At 41.3% G+C, this 22,150-nt stretch overlaps 1 protein-coding gene across 4 annotated transcripts in view; it reads left to right on the plus strand.

Moving 5' to 3' along the window:
• The window catches only part of MYO1B (myosin IB), a 180,667-nt gene that overhangs the window by 32,721 nt on the left and 125,796 nt on the right, over positions 1 to 22,150 (plus strand). For all 4 annotated transcript variants that reach the window (XM_027589525.2, XM_035726666.1, XM_035726667.1 and 1 more), the window contains exons 2-3: positions 1,065 to 1,208; positions 20,138 to 20,253. In XM_027589525.2, coding sequence (XP_027445326.1) covers positions 1,074 to 1,208; positions 20,138 to 20,253 — 251 coding nt within the window. In that variant the 5' untranslated portion in view covers positions 1,065 to 1,073. The remainder of the gene's footprint in view (positions 1 to 1,064; positions 1,209 to 20,137; positions 20,254 to 22,150) is intronic.

The raw sequence follows: 22,150 nt of genomic DNA on the forward strand, positions 1-22,150 counted from the left end.
TTTGCTGTTGTAGTGGTGTGTATGTTGGGATGAGAATGAAGAACATCGAGGTCAGTCTTGGCAGGTTATATAGGCAACCTCTGATTTACAGTGGGGTTGTGTTCCTTTATGAGTCCGTGCTGACGCCTGGAATGAAATTTCCCCCCATAGGTGTTGTGTTAGAAGTGGTGATTGAATTAACACAAAATGTAACGTGCTCTTAAGTAATCATAAGCAAAATTTCTTATCTCTCTGAGCTTCCTTATCTAAAAATGGGGATAATGATACCAGTATCTACTTCATAGAGTTTTGTGAAGATGAAATGAATGAATGCATGTAAAGTTCTTGATACAGTGTCTGATATGTAGCAAGTACTCAAATGTTAGTATCATCTTAAGACCATTATTTCCTGGGAAAATACATTCTGAATTTCATCATGGAGTACTGAGAGATGCCATCTTTGGGGAAGCAGTTTCTTACAGGTTCAAGTCTGACCTGGGTATGCAAGGGCTGGTGGAAAGGGGTGGGTTGGGTTCTCTTGCTAGAGTTTTGCAACCTCTGGCTGGGGAGAGGGGATGGTCTAAAGAGGCACAAACTTCCACTTACAAAAGAAAGTCACAGGGATGAGAAATACAGCGTAGGGAATGTAATCAATAATACCACAATAACTTTATAATAACACTGTAAGAACACTTACTGTGGTGAGCATTTTGTAATGTATATACATGTTGAATCACTATGTTGTACACCTGAAACTAATAAAATATTGTATGTCAGCTATACTTTAGTTAAGAAAAACAGAACACGGAGAGCCTGGTTTCCTAGTGGCTCCTTCTGTAGATGGACTTAGCCTGGAACGGCGGACTGGGAGGGCGGTTCGAACATATGGGGCGTCTGGTGGGCTGGCAGTGACCGCGGCTAGCTCCGGGGCTTCTGACATTGGTTGGAGGGGAGGTTACGGCATTTGAGAGGCAGCTGAGCGCCATTTGAAACTACCGGTGTTTCATTTCTCCAGTGGTACTAAGAACCAATCTGAAATAATTTTGCCTATTTACATTTTCCCCTTTCCCCCCTCTTTCCTACAGGAAGAGACAATGGCCAAAATGGAGGTGAAAACGTCACTTCTGGACAATATGATTGGGGTTGGAGATATGGTTCTTTTAGAGCCTCTCAATGAGGAGACCTTCATCAACAACCTCAAGAAGCGCTTTGACCATAATGAAATATACGTGAGTATACACCGAAGGTCATCTGTGGGGTTTAGACTTTGTATTTTGTGGCTGAAAGCTGGCTTCTCTTCTCTAGACAGTTCTTCTTTCTATTTGTTTATTAGATTCCAGGGGTATTTGTGTATACTCAGAATGAGTTTTGGTTTACTCATTTGGCACATGATTAATATCGATTAGAGTCAAGTGAGTCTGTTTTCCATATGGTGTTTATGGAGTGCCGACCGTGTGCAGAGTATCATACTGGATGTTGGAGGCATTGGAAAGCAAGAGGAATACGGAGCTCTATCCTCTGAGGAACCGATATTCAGGAGGTGTTGTAAAATCCATAGGCATCTTCTTGGATGCCTTCATAAAATTAGCATTCTAACCTCTGAGAAGTTACTCATTAAAATGCAAGGCAGTGAACTGTCAAAAAAGACATGAAACTTGTTGACATTTGTTGTTAGTAGAGAGACAGAAGCAGACTATCAGATAAGGACATATGGTTGCTCCCTGGAGATTTGGTAATAGTCCGGTCCCACTACACAGAAGTATAGTGTCGTATACAAAAATGAAAACGTGAAGATATGTAATAATAGGAGAACGTTTATGTTGTACAAATTCTTTATAAAGGATTTCATATTGTTGGTTTAGCTATTGAGTTCCTTACATATATTTAAAACATGAGTAAAAAATACATTCATATGCAGCTTTTTAGGAATTTGCATAAAGCCCAGAAGTTTGTATCTCTTCAGGTAGAGCTATGTTGTTAACTAAACCAAGAAAAGGGGGGTGCTCATCCCCTGTCCCAGCAGCTGAGAAAGAAAGAGGATGCATTGGACGGAAGTGGTTTTACTAGATTCTGCCTCGCTCCTGAGTTCTTTCCCCCTCTTTTTATAGTGTACCTGTGTTTGGAGATGGAATTGGATTATTGGGACATTTTTCCGTCTGTCAATGTGGGAAGAGTAAGAAGAAATATAAATAAAAAGAGAGCTTGTAACCGATAGGGGTATGATCAATTATTACTTTTGTGGAACAAATATATTTTAAAAAAGTGATATGCAAAGCCATATTATTTTATGCCACATACAGTTTTCCTTTCCAGTTAGCCAGTTACGTTTCAGGGATGATTTCAGATAATTAATTTCTTTTTTGCAGGGGGAAGGGGCAGAGGGAGAGGGAGAGACAAAATCTTAGGCAGGCTCCACACACAACACGGAACCTGACAAGGGACTCGATCTCATGATCCTGAGATCATGACCCAAGCCAAAATCAAGAGTTGGACGCTTCACCGACTGAGCCACCCAGGTGCCCCAGGATAAGTCATTTCTTAAGGAAACAGTAGTCATCATCTGGGACTTGAACTTTTTATCTTTCTTGATTTGTGTTGCTTAAAGTAGGTGAGGTTGACAACCACTTGAGATATGTGGATACTGCTTTTGGAATATTAATGCTATAACCAAATCCTAAGTTCAGAGATGTAGTTATGTAAAATGTTGATTCAAATGGCAAAGGTATAAAGTGCTGCTGTAGGGCAGGGAAGGAGGTACCGTGTGGTTTGACCGGGAGGCCAGTGTCTCCTTCCTGCAGAGTGGAGCAGCTCAGCTTTCAGGTGGGAAACCTTAACAGCTCTGCGACTTTCATTGAAAGTGTGGTCTGGTATCGAATAAAAGACAGACTTTTAAACATTGGTCTTTGAGATGGAGATAGGAGGAATCAATTCTATCATTAGCAACACTGCGATCATTTTTCTTGTTGGCTCGAAGAAGCACAGATCACTTTTAGCGGGATTGAAAATGGGATGGAGAGCAGCACATTATATGCATTCACATATCTGATTTTTTGTGCCCACTAAGATAAAACAATCCCCTTCTTAACAAAACGCCAAATGTTAATGTTCATGGGTCTTCAGCAGACGAAATGTCTGGGTTTCAGCCCTACCTAATTTTATTTTCTAACCATTTGAGGAATGCCCTTTCTGGCATTACAAAAACAAAAGCAGAAAAATGACTTTCAGATTCCAGGTGTTCATATCAATTGTTTTCCAAGGTATGTGAGGGCTATCATTTCCATGAGATATGTGCCTTCATTTTATAACGAAACATACATCATAATGGAAGGTTGGGCGTTCTCTATTTTAAGCAAAAAAAAAAAAAAAGTTATAGAGCAATTGTGCATAGTATGATCCTTCTTTTTTTATTGGGGGGCTTATGGATGCACACATGTGTTTGTATACTTGTACGCACATAGAGAAAGGCATGCTAACTTTGGGCACCACAGCAGGGTGGGATGAGATATGGGGGACAGGGAAGGGTTACCCTTTTAGATCTCTCTGTTATAGAACTCATTAAGTCAAGCCTGTATTGTTTTTGGTAATAAAAAAATACTATACACTAAATTTGATCACCACACCTCTGCAACCCCGTATGTCATGTATACCACCCTTGAGAAATCTGTTTCTGGCTCTTACTTTGATACTATTCCTGCTTTGCTTTTGTTCATAGGTTGCTGCAGAATTGCTTAGCCTGATGCCAGAGGCCAAGTTAATATGATATGTAATATTTTACTGTCTTGTACTTCACTCTTTTTTTTTAAATTGTTTCCCAGACAGTGAAAGTACAGTTTTTTTTTTTTTTTAAATCTCTTTTGTAGTCTCATAGGTTTATGCTGTAAAAGTGGGTGGTGGTCCACGATGACCCATCATATGAAAAAACTGAACAGTCATTTGTGTGTTCAGAAGCCACGGTTGATAAGGGGGCCAGCGAATGGAAGGACCTTAGTTCAGACTTTTGAACTCTGGCTATCCCCACAGACTTAGCAGCCTCCTTTGTGAACCAGCTCAAGATCAGGGGACCCTCTTCGTCCATCCTGCCATCTGTCCACTCACTCCCACACCCCAGTATCTGGAGATAAGAAATAGTCCCTGCCTTCACAGAGCTCTCCCAAGGGACTGCTTGGCCTCTAGATATAAGTTATCAACTTTCTAGAGCATTCATAACTGTTAGTGATTTTCTGGATCTCCTGCCAGCTGACTTTGGAAGTGGAATCCCTTGTGATCCTGTCATAATAAACCAAAAGCTCTGGGTAGACCAGTTGATTTACCCACATACTCCTGAACCACTGTCTGTGGTCTGGTGACCAGAATGAACTGGGTGGCTTAAGAAAATGATGTCCAGGGCGCCTGGGTGGCTCAGTTGGTTAAGCGACTGCCTTCGGCTCGGGTCGTGATCCTGGAGTGCCGGGATCGAGTCCCGCATCAGGCTCCCCGCTCAGCGGGGAGTCTGCTTCTCCCTCTGACCTTCCCCCCTCTCATGTACTCTCTCTCTCTCAAATAAATAAATAATTAAAAAAAAAAAAAGAAAAAATGATGTCCACCCCTAAGATTGGGGTAGGGTCAGCTTTTTCCAGAGTAGATGGCCTGTATGTAAGTAGGTGAATAACCAACCAGATATATTGATTAACATGTTAAGAAGAGGAGAGAGAAAAAAGGGGAATTAATGCTGATGAGGTCACTGCTGTAAATCCATCACATGTATGGTAGGGAGTTTGTAATGAAGAGGCTTTGTGGATGTTGATGCCAAAAGAATATGCCCTATGGGAAGCATACATATATCATTTGAGTTCTAGGCTTCAGGTGCGCCCAAAGGCATTCTCCTCAGACTTTCTACTGAAGAACTCCTAATGGCAGAAAAGAGTAAATAGGTGCCCCAGGGACTCTGGGAACATAGTTGAAGTCCATCCACTTGAGAGAAATTTTGTTGAGATACTTGCTTCCAAAGCAATTCAGTTTTATTCTGTTCTGTAGTGCATATGGGTTTGTTTTTGTCTAATACTGCTCCTTGCAACCCTTTGAGTAATACACATTTTTGGTGCTGACAGGTACATTTAGTTTGTTTTCTTTTTTAAACATTTTTTTTAAAGATTTTATTTATTTATTTGACAGAGAGAGAGAGAGAGAGAGAGAACAGGAGCACAAGCAGGCGGAGTGGGAGAGGAAGAAGCAGGCTTCCTGCCGAGCAGGGAGTCCGATGCGGGGCTTGATCCCAGAACCCTGGGACCATGACCTGAGCCGAAGGCAGACATTTAACGACTGAGCCACCCAGGCGCCCCCATTTAGTTTGTTTTCTATGTGAATTGTCAGATCGGGTGACATCCAGATATAGAGGGCTGAATTAGTCCAACTTCAGGATCCCTTAAGTTAAAGCAGTTTTAATTGTGAGCAACTGCTTTGAAAGTTGAGTAAAAGTTGTCTTAATTTTTAGAAGTTAGTACTAGGAATCAGGATCCCCGTAAAGATGGGATCAGCTACTTTGATGAAAGATACTCAAGGGCACGCTCCAGCAACATCCATTCTTTGCTTTGAGGGGGTTCACCATCCTGTTTGTGGCCAGGCAGAGTCCCTAAATCTGGGACAATTCCAGACGTTGATGTGATCTTTGCAGTAAGAGCTGTTCAGTTGGACATGGAGGAGGATCAGGTGAGAGTAGAGAGAGGGAATGTTGGCCCAATGGGGTAACAGGCAGGGTCAGAGACTCTGTTTGCTTTTATTCCTCCCTCTTGGCAGAGTGCGGTTCTTGCTGGAACAAGTTGCAGGATGTGCCTTTCGGTCTCACAGTCTGTGTGGGGTCAGTGTTGGGAAATGCTGGTTGTGACATAACTGAGCACTTTGTCAGACCTTCTTCCGCCCCCCGCCCCTGGCCAGACAGAATGGTGGCAGGATTTCATGGAGGAGACCCACCCAGACACGATTCTGTTTTTAGGGTGGCTGGTCAGGACTGTGGTTCTGTTCAGGAACAGGAAAGGTACAATTTAGGCGAGAGCAAGGACCAGGGCAAATTTGGAAACTAAAGCACCAAGGTGTCTGTTCTCAGACAAGAAGTATTTTTGGTGCTGACAAGTCGATTTAGTTTGTTTTCTATCTGAATTGTTAGGTTGAGGATCATCCAGATATAGAGGGCTGAATTAGTCCAATTTTAGGATCTTAAGTTGAACTAATTGTAGATGTATAAGTGACTGCTTTGAAAGTCTAGTAAAAATTGTCTTAATTTTTAGAAGTTAGTACTAGAATTAGGATCCCCATAGGATGAAATCAGATGCTGTTATCAAAGTTACATAACTCTAAGTGCCCAATCTGTTCAGTTTAAAATAGTGCAAAGTAAATGAATAATACTAGCTAACATTTATATACTTATTTGAAGTTTCAAAAACACTTTCCAGTTATATAACTTATTTTTTTTTTTAAAGATTTTACTTATTTATTTGACACGGAGAGAGAGACAGCAAGAGAGGGAACACGAGCAGGGGGAGTGGGAGAGGGAGAAGCAGGCTTCCCGCTGAGCCGGGAGCCCGATGCGGGGCTCGATCCCAGGACCCTGGGACCATGACCTGAGCCGAAGGCAGACGCTTACCCGACTGAGCCACCCAGGTGCCCCCAGTTATATAACTTATGTGTATAGTATATTCCTGGGAATTTGGCGTTAATGACTTACTAGTTTTTATTGCTGCGTGACAGATTTCCCCCAAACTTCACAACTTGTAATAACATACATTTCTTATCTTATTATTTCCGTGGGTCAGGTGTTGGGGCATGGTTGACCTGAGTCCTCTGCTCAGGGTTTTACCAGTCTGTCATTGGGGTGCTGGCCAGGTCTACGGGCTCACGGGAGGATTGGTCCTTTTCCAAGCTCATGGGGATGTTGGCTGAGAGCAGGCAGGTGTGTTCAGACATCCAGTTTAATGTCATTCCTGCTACCTGGACATTCTCCAATCTTTTTTTCTTTTTTAAAATTTGCTTTAAAAAGTCCATTTTTTTTAAAATTACAATTATGCTTTTGGAAAAAATAATTCAGATGGTACAGAAACGCGTAACATAAAAATGTGATTTTCTCAGCCCAGTTACCCAGTCTCATTTCTAGAAGTTAATAGTAGTTAAGAGAGTGGTGGGTCATTTTCCAGATTCTGTTAGCTTGATGAACAAATCAAATTTTTTTCTAGAGTTGGAGGTAGGAAGAAGATGGCTCTTTACCCAGTGAACCCAGACCCATAAATGTTTGAGTGAAAAAAGAACCATTTTTATTGTCTTCGCCCATCCCACCTAGACCAAGTAGGGAAAGGAGGAGGGATTCCCTGACTTGGCAACATGAGACTGCTAGACTTGATAGTGTACGGGTGGTTCATCATGAGCGGACTCTGCCTCCTGGGCTCCCTGAAAAGGTGAACCTTCAGGAGATGTGAAGAACACATTGTGTGTGTTTCCCAGAGTGTAGCTTTAGTGTTTGGAATGGAGACAGCATTAGAAGGCTAGATAGAGCTGGTGAAAAAGAGCAATCACAAGGCTGATGAGAAATGTTGTGTCTAATTTCTGAGCACAGTATCTCTTGGACAGTTTTATCATATTTTTCCAAACAATCATTTCTGGTGACAACTCCCCACTTTCGACCTGCCTCAGCTCTCTTAAAACCTTTGGTGACTGGAAAATTTCTTTTTATTTCTTCATTTCATCATGCAGGCACTCTGCAGTACTTGAAATATTTATATAATATTTATAACATATTAATTTAAATGTTCTTGGCAAAGCCATATTTGAGGTTTGATTTGGGGGAAATGAAGGCCTGACTTCAGGCTTGCAGCAGTGTTATGTTTGGATGGCACTGTGGTGGGTACTAGAAGCAGAGACCAGAGCTTCAGTCCTGACTCTGCCGCTTATTATCTGTGACACCAAGGGCAAGTGCCTTAACTCCCGGAGACTGTTTTATTATTGGTAAAATGGTAAATGGTAACAACTCACATTTATCAAGTCTTATAAGTATGGTGTGCTATTCTTTTTTTTTTTTTTAAGATTTTATTTATGTGAGTGAGAGCGAGAGAGAGCATACACACAGAGGGAGTGGGAGAGAGAGAGAGACAGAAGCAGACTCCCCACTGAGCAGGGAGCCTGATGTAGGGCTCGATCCCAGGACCCTAAGATCATGACCTCAGTTGAAGGCAGACGCTTAACCGACTGAGCCACCCAGGTGCCCCTACAGTGTGCTATTCTAAGCACTTTACATATATTTGTTCATTTAATTTTTACTAAAGTCCTACGCATTGTAGGTTTTTAAATTATCTTCATTTTATTATAAGGAAACTGAGGCTTAGAAAGACAAATTAACTTGTCCAAGGTCACATGGCAAGTAGGTGATAAAGCTGGGATTCACACCCAGGACGTCCAGCTCCAGAGCTCATGCTTTTAATATTAGTCCTGTTGACTGTACATGGTTGCTCGAAGCATTCAGTGATAGCACTAAAGTCCAAGTAGTCACAGTCTGCAGTGTGCTATTCAAAATAATTAAGTGTGCTATTGAAGAATGTATAGATTTGGAACGAGGCAGTCTCAACAGTCCAGACACATAATTGAGATGATAGTCAGCATTCCTGCCACATGTTGAGTTAGCATTCAACAGTGCAGTGACATGATCTAGTGCGACAGGGAGTGTGTTCAGTTCTAAAGGCATAGGCGCTCACTGATCCAAGAAAAGTGATAGCAACTGTTGGGATGATGCTTTCCCCCTCTGGAAGCTGGGAGAAGACCTTGGGAGGAGATTGTTTTTATCATGCTCACTGGATGGCAGGAGATTGACAGCTGCATGAGGTCCTTCACCTTTATGAACACAAAATAGAGGAGGGGGAGCAGATCAGCACAAGGGGCATATGGCCAAGTCGCATGACCAGCTCAGCCACCCCCACCCCCATGCACCTATTTCTGGTGTGACATCTATACCACAGATCTATATTAATGGCAGTCCTCTAATTTCTAAAGAGTATTTGGAGGGCTGGCGGCTGAGGTACAATGTGGCATGTTGGAAAAGGCACAGGCCTTTGGCGCATAGACCTAAGGTTGAATCTTGGCCCCTCACAACCACTGGGACCAGTGTGAGTAATTGAGAGTCAGTTTTCTCATCCACACAGTAGGTATCATGATGCTTATCTTGTTGAGTTGTGATGGAGATTTAGGGGCCTCTGCCTGGCGCCTGGAACATAGTAGGTGTGGAGGACCTGGCAGGTGCCATGACCATCTGAAAACCTCGGAAACCCAGAATGAGTTTTCTTGAGGGTTTCAGATACTGAGATTTCCTTGTAGTTACAGTCTTTCTCCCCTCCCCCAACTCTCTCCCTCCCTGTCTCCTTCTTTTCCGTACCCCCCCTTTGGTATTCATTGAACAGATTTCACTTTTGTTGTATTACTACTTCAATTAGCCACAAATACTGTTTTCAGCTAGTAGTAGACCTGTAACACAGGACCACTCTGTGCCTTAGCTAAGAGAGTTTTATTAGGTCTGGAGAACGATACATATTTGGAAAATACTTGTCTCATAATAGAGTTTATCTCAACAATGATATTATAGTATTGTGTTACCCTGCTCTAAAATAAAGGCTGCCTGAGATGATATTTTTAGCTAGTATTTTAGCGTGGCATAGAACTCATATATAGTTCCTTAATTCATAGTCTGAAATGACTGGCAGCACAGGAACAGAGGATTATAACACAGAAACAGATGGTAGTTTAGTTAAGCCTTGGACTAACAGTGACCATGCCTGACCAGCTTGCTGGCCTCCCTTGGCAGCCATGGTTTGGGTGACCCCAGGCCTATGTATGGGCTCCAGATCTAAGACCAGTGATTTATGGCACAGCAGAGATAAAAAGATGAACAGGGCTTATTTCTTTCCTCAAACTTTGAATTGAGAAGTACAGAAAAAATAAAATATCAATGAGAGCAGATACTGGCAGTCATGATAAAGTGAGGCCATGATGGGCCATGTTGCAAGCAGAAACTATGAATAAGCATCTTTGAAGTAGACCGGCTATGGAGTAGAAAGTGAGAAAATCAGTTAGTAGCAGGCCCAGAAGAAGCAGAAACATGAGCAGGGGATGAGCACATTGATAGTGGAACTGGACAGAAGCTTTCACCAACTTGTGTTGCTTGGCATAGTGCCGTCCTGCACCCATACTCACTGTTGGGTCCCAGCTTTTCTTGTAGCTTGGTGATAGGTTGTTCAGGGGTTCCTGGATGTGTTCCTTAGTACAGTAAAACTCAGCACTTGATGTAACTTGACAGCATCTCTTTGCTGAGCAGCTGAAAGAGTCTGACCAAATCACATTTCTCTGTTCCAATGTCACTTCAGTGTAGAGCTTTGACATGAAACTATCACTGCCACTAATGGTGAGATCTTGGGCAAGTTTTTTTTTTTTTTTTTTTTTTTTTTAAGATTTCACTTATTTATTTGAGAGAAAGAGAGGCAGAGGGAAAGGGAGAAGTAGACTCCCTGCCGAGCAGGAAGCCTGACACAGGACTGGATTCTAGGACCCTGGGATCATGACCTGAGCCAAAGGCAGATGCTTAACCTACTGAGCCACCCAGTTCCCAACCTTGGGCAAGTTTTAAAAACCTTTAAATGCCTTCAGTGTCTTCTTCTGCGAAAATAGGCTATTATTAGTATGAGTTATATATATATTTTGCTTACATATCACAAATATGTTCTTAGGGGCGCCTGGGTGGTTCAGTGGGTTAAGCATCTGCCTTCAGCTCAGGTCATGATCCCAAGGTCCTGGGATCAAGCCCCATGTGGGGCTCCCTGCTCAGCAAAGAGCCTACTTTTCCCTCTTCCCCTCCCCCTTGCTTGTGCTCTCTTTCTCGTTATCTCTCTCTCCAATAAATAAAATCTTAAAAAAAAAAAAACAAAAAAATCCCAAATACGTTCTTAGACTGTGTATATGAGGTGCACACATGAATGACACTATGTTGGATAGAAGACCCAGATAGTAGGCTACACGGTTATTGACCTTATATTTGTAATTTTTTCACTTGGGCAGTTTTTCACAATTTTGAACTGTGTCTAAAAAAACCAACCCAAGTGTTTGCTAGACCAAACTGTGTTTTTAAAAAACCAAATAAGACAAAAGTCCTCTTCCAGGGAATCTGGGAAATCTTATAAATGGCTACTTAAAAACACTGTGGCACATAATGTCTTGATGTCTTGTGATCCATTTCCCAGGGTCTGAGACCCAAAAGAGGGTAAATTCCTCCTCATGAAGTGAATAGCTTATTGTCGTCTTTGAAGATTCCACCAGCTTGTCTTGTATAATCATTTTCTTGGGTTCCTAGGTTTTTAATGTTAGTTTCATTAAGACAGACCTCATGTGCTCATCTGAAAACTTTTCAAGTCCCTGTATACAAAGACCATTTTTTAAGACTTGCACATTATGGGACTCCTTAATGAATTTCGCGGCGATATTAGCAATGTCATAGGTTTTCGAGTCCTGCCTTGGCTATTTACAGTGGCCAGCAGATTCCAACAGAGCCAAATTGTGAGTTTCCATGATCACAATAGGTAGTATTTATGGGACATTTGCTGTGCATCGGATGCTGTGTTTCCTAGTTTAACACAGAATCCCATTTAATCCTCAGAATTAGATGACAGAGGAACCAGTGTTCTCCTTCTTGTTCAGATGAGGAAACGGGGGTTTGGAGAAGTTAAGTATATTACCCAGGTTCACAGAAAACTGAAAAACTTTGCCAGATAACTTGGAACCAAGGTTCAGACGGTATTTCAAATGCATTTGAAGCATTAAATTCTGTATGACATAGAATCTGAGTGAAGAACTCAAGAACAAGTCAGTCTGTTTCAGCATCTAACCCCCTCACCCTCCACACACTGGCTTTTTTTTTTTTTTTTTTAAGATTTATTTATTTGAGAGAGAAAGAGAGAGAGAGCATGAGTGCATGCTTGTGAGGCCGGGGGTGGGGTCGGCAGAGGAGAGAATCCCAAGCAGATTCCCCACTGAGTGGGGAGTCTAATGCCGGGCTTGATCTCACAGCCCTTAGATCAGGACCTGAGGCAAAACCAAGAGTCAGATGCTTAACCGACTGAGCCACCCAGGCACGCCTATTTTTAAAGATTTATTTATTTGAGAGAGTGGGAGAGCACACACTGACTCTTACTACAGAACTGCTCTCAAACTTGATAGACTGAGCCCTGACATTTGAGGCTCTCTGCAGTTTGATCCCAGTCTTATTTTCTGGGCTATTACTCACTGGAGGTCTTTGCTCTAGGCAGGCTGTCTCATTCCTGTCTTTGAAATATGGGTGGGTAGGCCTTTGTGCCTCTATGTTTTAATCCATGTTGGAGCATGTGCCAGAATTTCCTTCCTTTATAAGACTGAATATATTCCATTGGATCTCTATACCTCATGTTGTTTATCCATTCTTCCATCAGTGGACACTTGGGCTGCTTCCACCTTTTGGCTATGGGGAACAATGCTGTGGTGGACCTGGACATATACAGATAACTGTTTTGAGTCTCTGGCAATTCATACTTAAAAAATTTTTTTTGAAGGATGAAACTGTCTTTGTAAAATTTAAAAAAAAGAGGGGTTCAATCATTACCTAAAACCTGAATTCTCTTATGCCATTATTTGGGGGAACATTACTTTATGTCAGTCATGCCCATCCTTTTAGACCTGCTCACATCTTCTGACTTTCTGGATCGTTCTTGGACCTCTGCAGTTCACAGTGACCGTTCCCTCATGTAGACCCAAAGCACTCACGTAGGCAATAAGAAGATGAAATGACTTCATTTAACCAAGAATCGCTTAAATCTTATTTCATCTCTTTTTGTGGCTAGACAGCTCTTTAAGTTTTACGTTTGATGATAGAGACATCTCACCTCCTAAGCTCTAGTAGAAGCCACTCAGGAGCACAGACCATAGGAGTGTCTTTTGGTTCCCACTATGCCTAACATGATGTTGTGCATAAAGAAGGCTCTTAGTAACCGTGTTGCTTGCTTCTTAGTGGTTGTAGCCTAAATTCTGTCAAGGCAGTTGGTGCAGCTGTGTAGCCGTGGGAAGAGGTATTTTTTACCTGTGTCCTGATCCATGCTGGATTTGAAGTGTTATTGCTGTGCAGGTGAGAGTGGCTTGGAGAAACGTGGCTAGCATCCCAGGATTTGGAGGAATCCTACACATTCTTTAATACTTCTTTGGTGCCATTTTAGACTAAATCGTTAGCATTGAGTAAGATATTTCCTGAAATATTTCCTGTTGCCTTGCCACTCTCCTGGTTTATTTCTGACATTCAAGGATGATTATTATACGGTATCTTGCATTTCTTCCTGATGGAGGAACACACTTTGTGTACTAGGATAAACATTAAAAAAAAAATCTTTTCTATTGAGATGAGACATTTTTCCTGTAACTACATCTTTTCCTCGCCCTCCTCCTTTTTCGTTTATTCCTAGTGGCATGAGGATCTCAGCATTCCTCAGGGAGTCAAATAGGCTTCTGCCCAACGGAGTGGCTCTCTATGATACAAAGGTGAAGATGCTCTGGAAGGCGTTGTACAACACAAGTTGCTACGATTAGGCATTCTGCTTGGCCACTTTTTCCCCAAGCTTCACAGGCCTAAAAAATAGCATGGATGGTGTGCTCTGATGAAAAGAGAGTGGACTCTTGGCTCCTTGTCCCTGATTGCACTTCTGTTAGATTATGTGGTCATACCACTTAACTTCTTTGTCTTCCATTGTTATGCACATTAAGGTGGAGAATTCATATCTATCTATCTCATGGGGATTGAGGGAGAGTTTAGTAAAAAGGTGTTTAAGTGCATGTTTTATGCCAGCACTTTTTTTTTTTTTTTAGATTTTATTTATTTGAGAGAGCAAGAGCAAGCACGGATGGGGGGTGGAGGCAGAGGGAGGAGAAGGAGAAGCAGAACCCTCCCCCCCCACTGAGCAGGGAGCCTACCGTGGGGCTTGATCCCAGCACCCTGAGATCACGACCTGAGCTGAAGGCAGATGCTTAACCAACTGAGCCACCCAGGCGCCCCTGTGCAAGCACTTTAATAGGTTTGGGGATGAGTTGTTAAGTGACTGTGGAGATGGTAACACAAATAACTAAAAGTCATTCTGAAGAAAATCAGGAAGCTGATAGATAGGCAGATGGGATGCCTGATTAGAGCCTCAGCAAAGCAGGGGTTTTAAAAATATATTTTGGAAGAAATTGATATTGAAAGCAATATCAAAGTAGTCATGATGGTGAAAACAAGTCATTGTAAGATTTCCGTATGTGTATTTTATGGTTTAGTTATAATTTTATTTTCAATTTCATATGGGGAATTGAAATGTAAATTTTCAGAATTTAGAGCTTCTAAAGATCTTAATGTTGGTGCAGGGAAGAACTATGATATGAAAGATCTGAAACTCTTCTGACTTTCCCACGTATGAACACTAATGTTTCATTCATTTAGCATTGCAGTCAAATGTGCGTACAGTTCCACATAATTGAGACTCGAAAAATACTCAAACTGTGCTTCACTATTTAACTTGAAAAAAGTTTCTTGGGTTAGATATCTTTCCAAATGTATTGTGTATATCCTTGTCATCAAAACCAGAATACTGTCTCTCATTTCGGCCTTTGATCGTCATGCTGTGTTCTGAGTTGGTGCCGTGTAATAAAACAGCACTCAGGGCCTGCTGAGCTGAGCTGTTGGCTCTTACTCTAAACAGCTCTTCATTTTTATGCTTGCAAAATCATTGTGATCAGTTCTTACTCCTTTTTTTTCTTTCTTTGCTTCTCTTTCCCTCTGTCTCTTTTCCTTTTTCCATTAGTGGCCATTGTTTCTTCCCTTAGGGTAGGAGTTCTTAACTCGGTCAGCTGTAGGCAAACTCTTATGTGCCTATTATATGTGTGTTTTTTTCTGGGGAGAAGTTTTGTAGCTTTCATTGGCATCTCAAAGGGATCTACAACTAAGAAAAGGTTAAGAAGTGCTCTGTAGCAGTATTTTTTAAAACTGTAAGTTTCAACCTGTAATGGGTGATAAAAACCACTTGATGGGTTAAGACCAGCAGTTTAAAAAAAATTTGTAATGAATAGAATTGAACAAATCCTATCAGTGTATCACAGACGGTAAGAGTATTTAGGGTTTTGTGGAAGTTTTGCTTCATACGTATGTTTGTATGTGTATGTAAATATACACTCAAACACCTACTTTGTCGTGATGAAAATTTATTTCTTACAATGAGTCATAGTTAAACATTTGAAATACGCTGCTACAGAATGGCCCCAATTTAGAGATGTTGTCACCCTTTCTCTGGAGTGTGCTGAGTTTATTAGAAATGTGGCTAAAATGAAAGTAAGTGAGGCCAGAAGGATTTTCTCTCCTTTTTTGAAATGTTTACGGAATTGATTACATCGGAATATTTAAAGAGAAGAGTAAGATAGAAGGTAGGTCAAGAGCGACAGTGTCATGGTTGCTGCCATCAAGAGTAAAACACGGTTCTGCGGGTCCTGAAGATGAAGACCACAAGTGGTGGTTTTCACTTGTGGTTACGCATGACTTTTAGGGAGACTTAAAAATTTGTTTTAAAAGATTTTATTTATTTGAGAGAGAGATAGCAAGAGAAAGCATGAGCTGGGTGGGATGTGGGGGGAGGGGCAGAGGGAAAAGGAGAAGGAGACACCCCACTGAGCAGGGAGGCCAACACAGCCTTGGTCCCAGGACCCCGGGATCATGACCTGAGCCAAAGGCAGACACTTAACCGACTGAGCCACAACTGGAGAGACTGGGGTTTAGATTACATATATCAGGGGTCTTTGTTCTGGGTTCTGAATTGCTGGATGCACGTCCTGCAGAAAATACTTCAGTTTTCACTGTGATCACAATAGGCATACTCTGAGTATTATTTGGTTATTCACAGGGCATCTGTTCTGGAATGCTACAGATATCTGAAATATGAAGACGGAGATTGTTTTGACTTAGGAATGTTTGTACATTCTTGATTTAATGTCTGCCCTTGAGAAATGAAAAAGTTGCTAATCGAATGTGTCATTTATAAAAAGTTAGAGTTTTTCTTTTCTCTTCCCTCCTTGTTCCCTCCCCCCACCCAGCTTCCTTCCCCCTCCTCCTCCCCACCTCTCCTCTCCCCCCTCCCCTCCCACTTCCTTTTTCCTTCCCAGATGTCAGAGGCTGGTCCCACAGGGCAGTGGGACTAAAGGGGGCTTTCCACTGTCATAGTGGTGGTGTGCATATGCCTAAGTACTTGGGGTGCAAGGGCTGGGAATCTGGAGGTGTGGTGAGCTGAGAAAGGGCTGAGATGGTTAGGAGGTTGGTTACATCAAGTAAATAAGTATATTGATTGAACAAATACGTACATACAAGGGAAAGAGAGAGCCAGGCTTGTCTCTGTTGGAGAAGGTAGATAGAACCTAACTGGGAGATAGTCTTGGCCATTACGGGGAAGGAGTCCCTTTCAGTGTAATTCACTTAATGGGAGAACATCCTCTGGATTCCAGTAGGAGTTTCTCTGGGTTCTTTGGGGCCCAGGGACAAAACTGAGATGTGAGCGCAGCCATAGAAATGGTCTGCTGGAAAATGAACTGAGCCGCGGGAGGCCTTTTTGTGGGCGCCATTGGTATGGGCACTCTCTGAGCTTCAGAGTTGTAGTGTATCCTGGACACAGAATACACACACCTCTTATTACCAGTCCAGTAAGTGAGTGAACCTCTGGGGGGCAAGGGATGAATCTTGTTTGCTGCTCCCTTTTGTAAAGATTTATAAGCTTTTCTTTTTCTGTTTTTCTCCGGGTCATATTCAGAATAAAATGGACACACCCAGCCCTTTCATGTACATATCTGACTTTAAGAAACTCTTAATGACAGTAGTTACTCCAACCTCTTAATGCCAATGGTTACTAAATGAGTTAGTTTATAGTTCTTTTTAGAGCATGGCACAATGAGAAGATACCAACTTTAAATAATACGCAGTTGCTTCTTAAAAAAATAATGATGTATTCTCATTTGTAAGTCCGATTGTTAATTGATGTAAACATGAACTATCTGGTCGCTATTCTGATCCCCAAAAAGGAGGTATAATCTGGTATTGCAGTTACCTGAATGTAGAATGGATAGCTGCCCAAGACCAGAGTAGAATCATAAACTCTACCCAGTCAGTCCGCTGCTATCAGGAATTCTTCTGGGTCTCAGAGAAAGGAGAACTGTGACTGAACATTTGAGTTATTTGTTGACACAGTGTGGGAATATTTAAATCTTTGATGACTGCACGTAGACTGTTTAAAGAAGAAACCCATAAACAGCAAGGGCAGGTGTCATGGTAGAGGACAAACCTAGTTAGGAATTCAAGATTAGAGGATACATATCTGAAACATATACATAAAGTAGAATGGGGAGATAGCGCGGTTTCTTTTACTATTTCCTTATTTAGGTTGATAAAGCGTGTCCTGCTTGGCCCCTTTTCTGATTTGTTTTGAACTGTGTTGGTGTACCAGTAATTGTTGCTGGGTAACAAGCCAGCTCCCCATATTAGTGGCCTAAAACAACAACCATTTATTTGTGCCCAGTTCTCTGGGATAGCAGTTTAGGTGGACTTGAGGTCGATGTGTCTTCTGCTGGTCTCAGCCAGGATCATGCATCTGACTTTAGGCATCTGGTGGCCTGACCGGGGCTGGATGGCCTAGAATGGCTTCGCTCATAGCTGGGTGTCAGGCTCTGCAGCTCAGGGCACCTTAGCCATGCATGTGGCTCATGCCCATTCACATCATGGCTTCCAGCCACAGCCATAAAAAAGGGGTTCCTCCTATACAGGTACTTTTCAAGCCTCTGCTTATGTTTCATCTTATAATGTCCCATTGGATATTTGACAGGTCACACGGATGAGTCCAGATTGAAGGACTGGAGGAATAAACGATCTCTTTATAGAAAGAGTGGCAAAGTCACGTTTCAAAGGGATGTATGCCTACAGGGGTGGAAGGAATTGTTCTAGCCATCTTTGCAAACAATATCCCACAGTAGGAACCTAAGGGGAAAGGATATAGTTTAAAGGTTTGTTTGGTGGCAACACGTGGCATATAGGTTTCATAAAATTTTAGGCACTGTATGCAGTGTACTTGCTATTTCATTTTAACAAGAATAATTATATGAGAGTCACTTTCTTAGTGACGAGCTGGCCCTGTACAAATCAGTCATTGAGTTAACAAATATTTACGGGGCATCATTAATGGGCCAGACTGTTTCGAGGTGATAGGGGAAGAGCTGGGGTGGGGGGGGAAGCACACATAATTCAGTGTGTATAAAAGTCAGAAGTAACAAAGAGAAACTTATAACTCAGTCATGTGGCTTTTGATTTTGGGTTTGAGGTGGCAGGGTTGTTCAGTATGTCAGAATGCTACAGAGGCAGATTTTTATCAAGAATTTAGCCGCTGTGAAGTTTGGTTTTAAAGAGCAACTTGACCATTGGTTTCTCTGCCAACAGCAAATATCTGTCTCAATTATTGTGGTTCTAGAAATTACCTAAAAAAGGAGAGTCATGTGCTTTTCTGCTGAAGAAGGCCGGTCTTTTAATCAGCAGATATTAAAAGAATAACCAGCCATTACATTTTCATATCTACCACTGTAGCTAATTCTAGTATATTCGCTAGAAGCCATTGAGACTGTTACTCAGTCTCCAGCATCTCCCACCTCCTTGCCCAAGGTAGGTTGGAGTGGGAAGAAACCTTTTTGAAAATGCGGAAAGTTAGGAAACTTGGAATCATTTCTTGTCAGGCCAGATTAATTGGTCCTAGTGATAGAATGTCAGAAATGAATGTCAGAAATAAATGTAGAAAACTGCGTGGGAACAGAGTTTTCATTCACAACAGGGGTCTTGTCTATGCTTGAGAGGATGAAAAAGTATGTGTAGAAATGACCTGTTCAGTTTTCCGGCATCAGGGTAAGTCTTTTGTAATTAAAATAATTGTGACCTATGTTAAAAAAAAAATCAGAACGTTCATACTGTTCTGTTTTCTATTCCGTTCAGTTTTCTAGAAAGATCTGACAATCTTGAATCCAGTGGTGGCAATACGGGAAAAATTTGTTGCTCTAAAAAATGCCACCATTTGTTGCATGACACTGGAAAGGTGGGAAAGTTAAGAGTTGACTTTTTTCCCTTCTTTTTTTCTTTCACCTCTTAAAAAAATTTTTATCACTTACCTATTTTTGTTCATGTCTCATGCTGCCCCCCCCCACCATGATGTTGAAACTGAAAGGAAAAATGAAGCCACTAAAATGAGTTTCAGTTACGTGGCTTTCACTCATGGCCCGGTGCTAGTCTTTGTATGGAATGAACTGAACCAGACTACTGTTGCTGCCGGAAATCCAGATCAAAATGAAAAGGAAGATTAATAGCGTTCCAGTCTGTAGTGTGAGAGGGTTCATGTCTGCTAAAATACGGTATCGATCCCTCTAGAAGTACATTTACATTCCACATTGAATTTAAATTTGACGTTAAATGTACTCTCCTTTAGAAAGTACATTTAAATTTTGATGTTACAGTATGTTAGATAGAATATGAGATTATGTTGTTTGAATGCCCAAGGGATAACCGTGGCTCTTATATGGAGCTGTCTGCTGTCAGAGCCCGTTGGAGAGATTGATGGGCTGGGGTAAGGCCAGTCCCAAAGTAAAGGCCCTAGTTGATAGGTATGGATGTGGTTCAGGCAGAGGGAAATCCTGGGTTACAGTGGACTGGAAATGGCAGGATAAAGATGAGAGAAGGAGACACCAGTTCTAACCGGAATAAGAGAAAGCATAGCTGTTGCTCAAAATTAGCTGTGGTTGGTGACGAAACTTTTGGCAAGTGTGACAGGACTGTGAACTCTTACCCAGGACCTTAAATTAATCTAGAGATTTATTTTGAAAGGTATTTTCAATGTATAAATCTGTGCCTTCCATTTATCAGCAAAATGAATAAACATTATTGACCATGTGTCTTTGGAGATATTAAGTGTTCTTGAAAAGTATGAATGGTCACGCAGTAGAACTAGTTTTGTTTTTAAAAGGATGAAACCATGAGACACTGTGATTTAAGATGTTAAAACATGTCCTGTGTAATAATGAGGATATTTTTTGTTCTTTCTTTTGCCAGACGTACATTGGAAGTGTGGTTATATCCGTTAACCCATACCGGTCCTTACCCATTTATTCACCAGAGAAAGTAGAAGATTACAGGAATAGAAATTTTTATGAACTGAGCCCTCACATGTAAGTACGGGATTGAAGCGCTAAGTTTCTCTTTCACTGCAGGGATGTGTAGTTGACAGATGCGTCCAGCTGTTTCCCTCGAGTCTCAGGAAAATGTTGTCGTCACTTTTTAAAATTAGAGGAAGGAATGTGAAAGTCAATTGTTATGCCTTATTTTAAATTTCCAAAAAGGCAGAATACTTCATATGGCGTCAGGCTTTTCAAGTTCTGAAATATTTGGGTTCAGGATGTAAAATATGTTCTATTGCAAATTGTGTATAAGTAGCAGCTGCTGCTAATTATTTTTGCAAATAAAACAAGAATGTACATTGTTTATTCTTTTAAAGAGCTAAAGCAGTATTTTCGTGGGTTGGGTCAAGAAAGATCCCAAGTGTTGGGTTGTGTAATGGTTTTTCAGCAAAAGGAATAAATAATACCTTCAGTTTATAAATCTTCATAGACACTGACATTGTTCACCAGATGTATATATGAGGCCAGTGATTTCACCTTCCCCAAAGCTAGTCACTTGTTTGATTTTTTTCCTGAAGGTCACTTGTTAGTGTAAAGAATTTCTATAAATAACAAGCTACAATAATTACGTAGCACCAAGGTTGAAGAACTCTGAACTAAAGTGAAAGAGCCTGTAGACTTTTAGTTGTGGTCTAGCAGAAAATAATTTTCTCTCTCTGATTGAAGATGAGCTATGGGCTCTGTTACTTTTGATAGAAAATAAAATCTATCCCAGTCTTAGATGTTTCTCTTGATAGTGTAGCACATACTGACATTTTTGGACTGTTTGGAACTAAAAACTTAAGTTAATTCCTGAAAAGGGTTGTTAAAAGCTAAATACTGTATATTTTGCCAATCAAGTGGATTCTGATTATTCTGTTTTTGTCTACGAGTAGATTTTGCAAGTAGATTTTGCAAGTCATCTTGTTTCGTTTTGCCTGGAGAAAAATAAAATCTTGAAATTTGTTTTATAAAGTTATCCCTGTAGTTAAGTCCCTGTAATGCAATAATTTATTTATTTTTTTGCATTTTTTAAAATTTTATTATGTTATGTTAATCCCCATACATTACATCATTAGTTTTTGATGTAGTGTTCCATGATTCATTGTTTGCGTATAACACCCAGTGCTCCACGCAGAACGTGCCCTCCTTAATACCCATCACCAGGCTAACCCATCCCCCTACCCCCTCCCCTCTAGAACCCTCAGTTTGTTTCTCAGAGTCCATAGTCTCTCATGGTTCATCTCCCCCTCCAATTTCCCCCCTTCATTTTTCCCTTCTTACTCTCTTCTTCTTTTTTTTAACATACAATGTATTATTTGTTTCAGAGGTACAGGTCTGTGATTCATCAGTCTTACACAATTCACAGCGCTCACCATAGCACATACCCTCCACAATGTCCATCACCCAGTCACCCCATCCCTCCCACCCCTCACCATTCCAGCAACCTTCAGTTTGTTTCCTGAGATTAAGAATTCCTCATATCAGTGAAGTCATATGATACTTGTCTTTCTCTGATTGACTTATTTCACTCAGCATGACACCCTCCAGTTCCATCCACGTCGTTGCAAATGGCAAGATTTCATTTTTTAAATGCTGCATAATACCCTCCAGTTCCATCCATGTCATTGCAAATGGCAAGATTTCATTCCTTTTGATGGCTGCATAATATTCCATTGTATATATACCCCACATCTTCTTTATCCATTCATCTGTCGATGGACATCGTGGCTCTTTCCATAGTTTGGCTGTTGTGGACATTGCTGCTATAAACATTGGGGTGCACTTACCCCTTCGGATCCCTACATTTGTATCTTTGGGGTAAATGCCCAGTAGTGCAATTGCTGGGTCGTATGGTAGCTCCATTTTCAACTTTTTGAGGAACCTCCATACTGTTTTCCAGAGTGGC

This window comes from Zalophus californianus, chromosome 3 (genome assembly GCF_009762305.2).
Source record: "Zalophus californianus isolate mZalCal1 chromosome 3, mZalCal1.pri.v2, whole genome shotgun sequence".
Lineage (NCBI taxonomy): Eukaryota > Metazoa > Chordata > Mammalia > Carnivora > Otariidae > Zalophus > Zalophus californianus.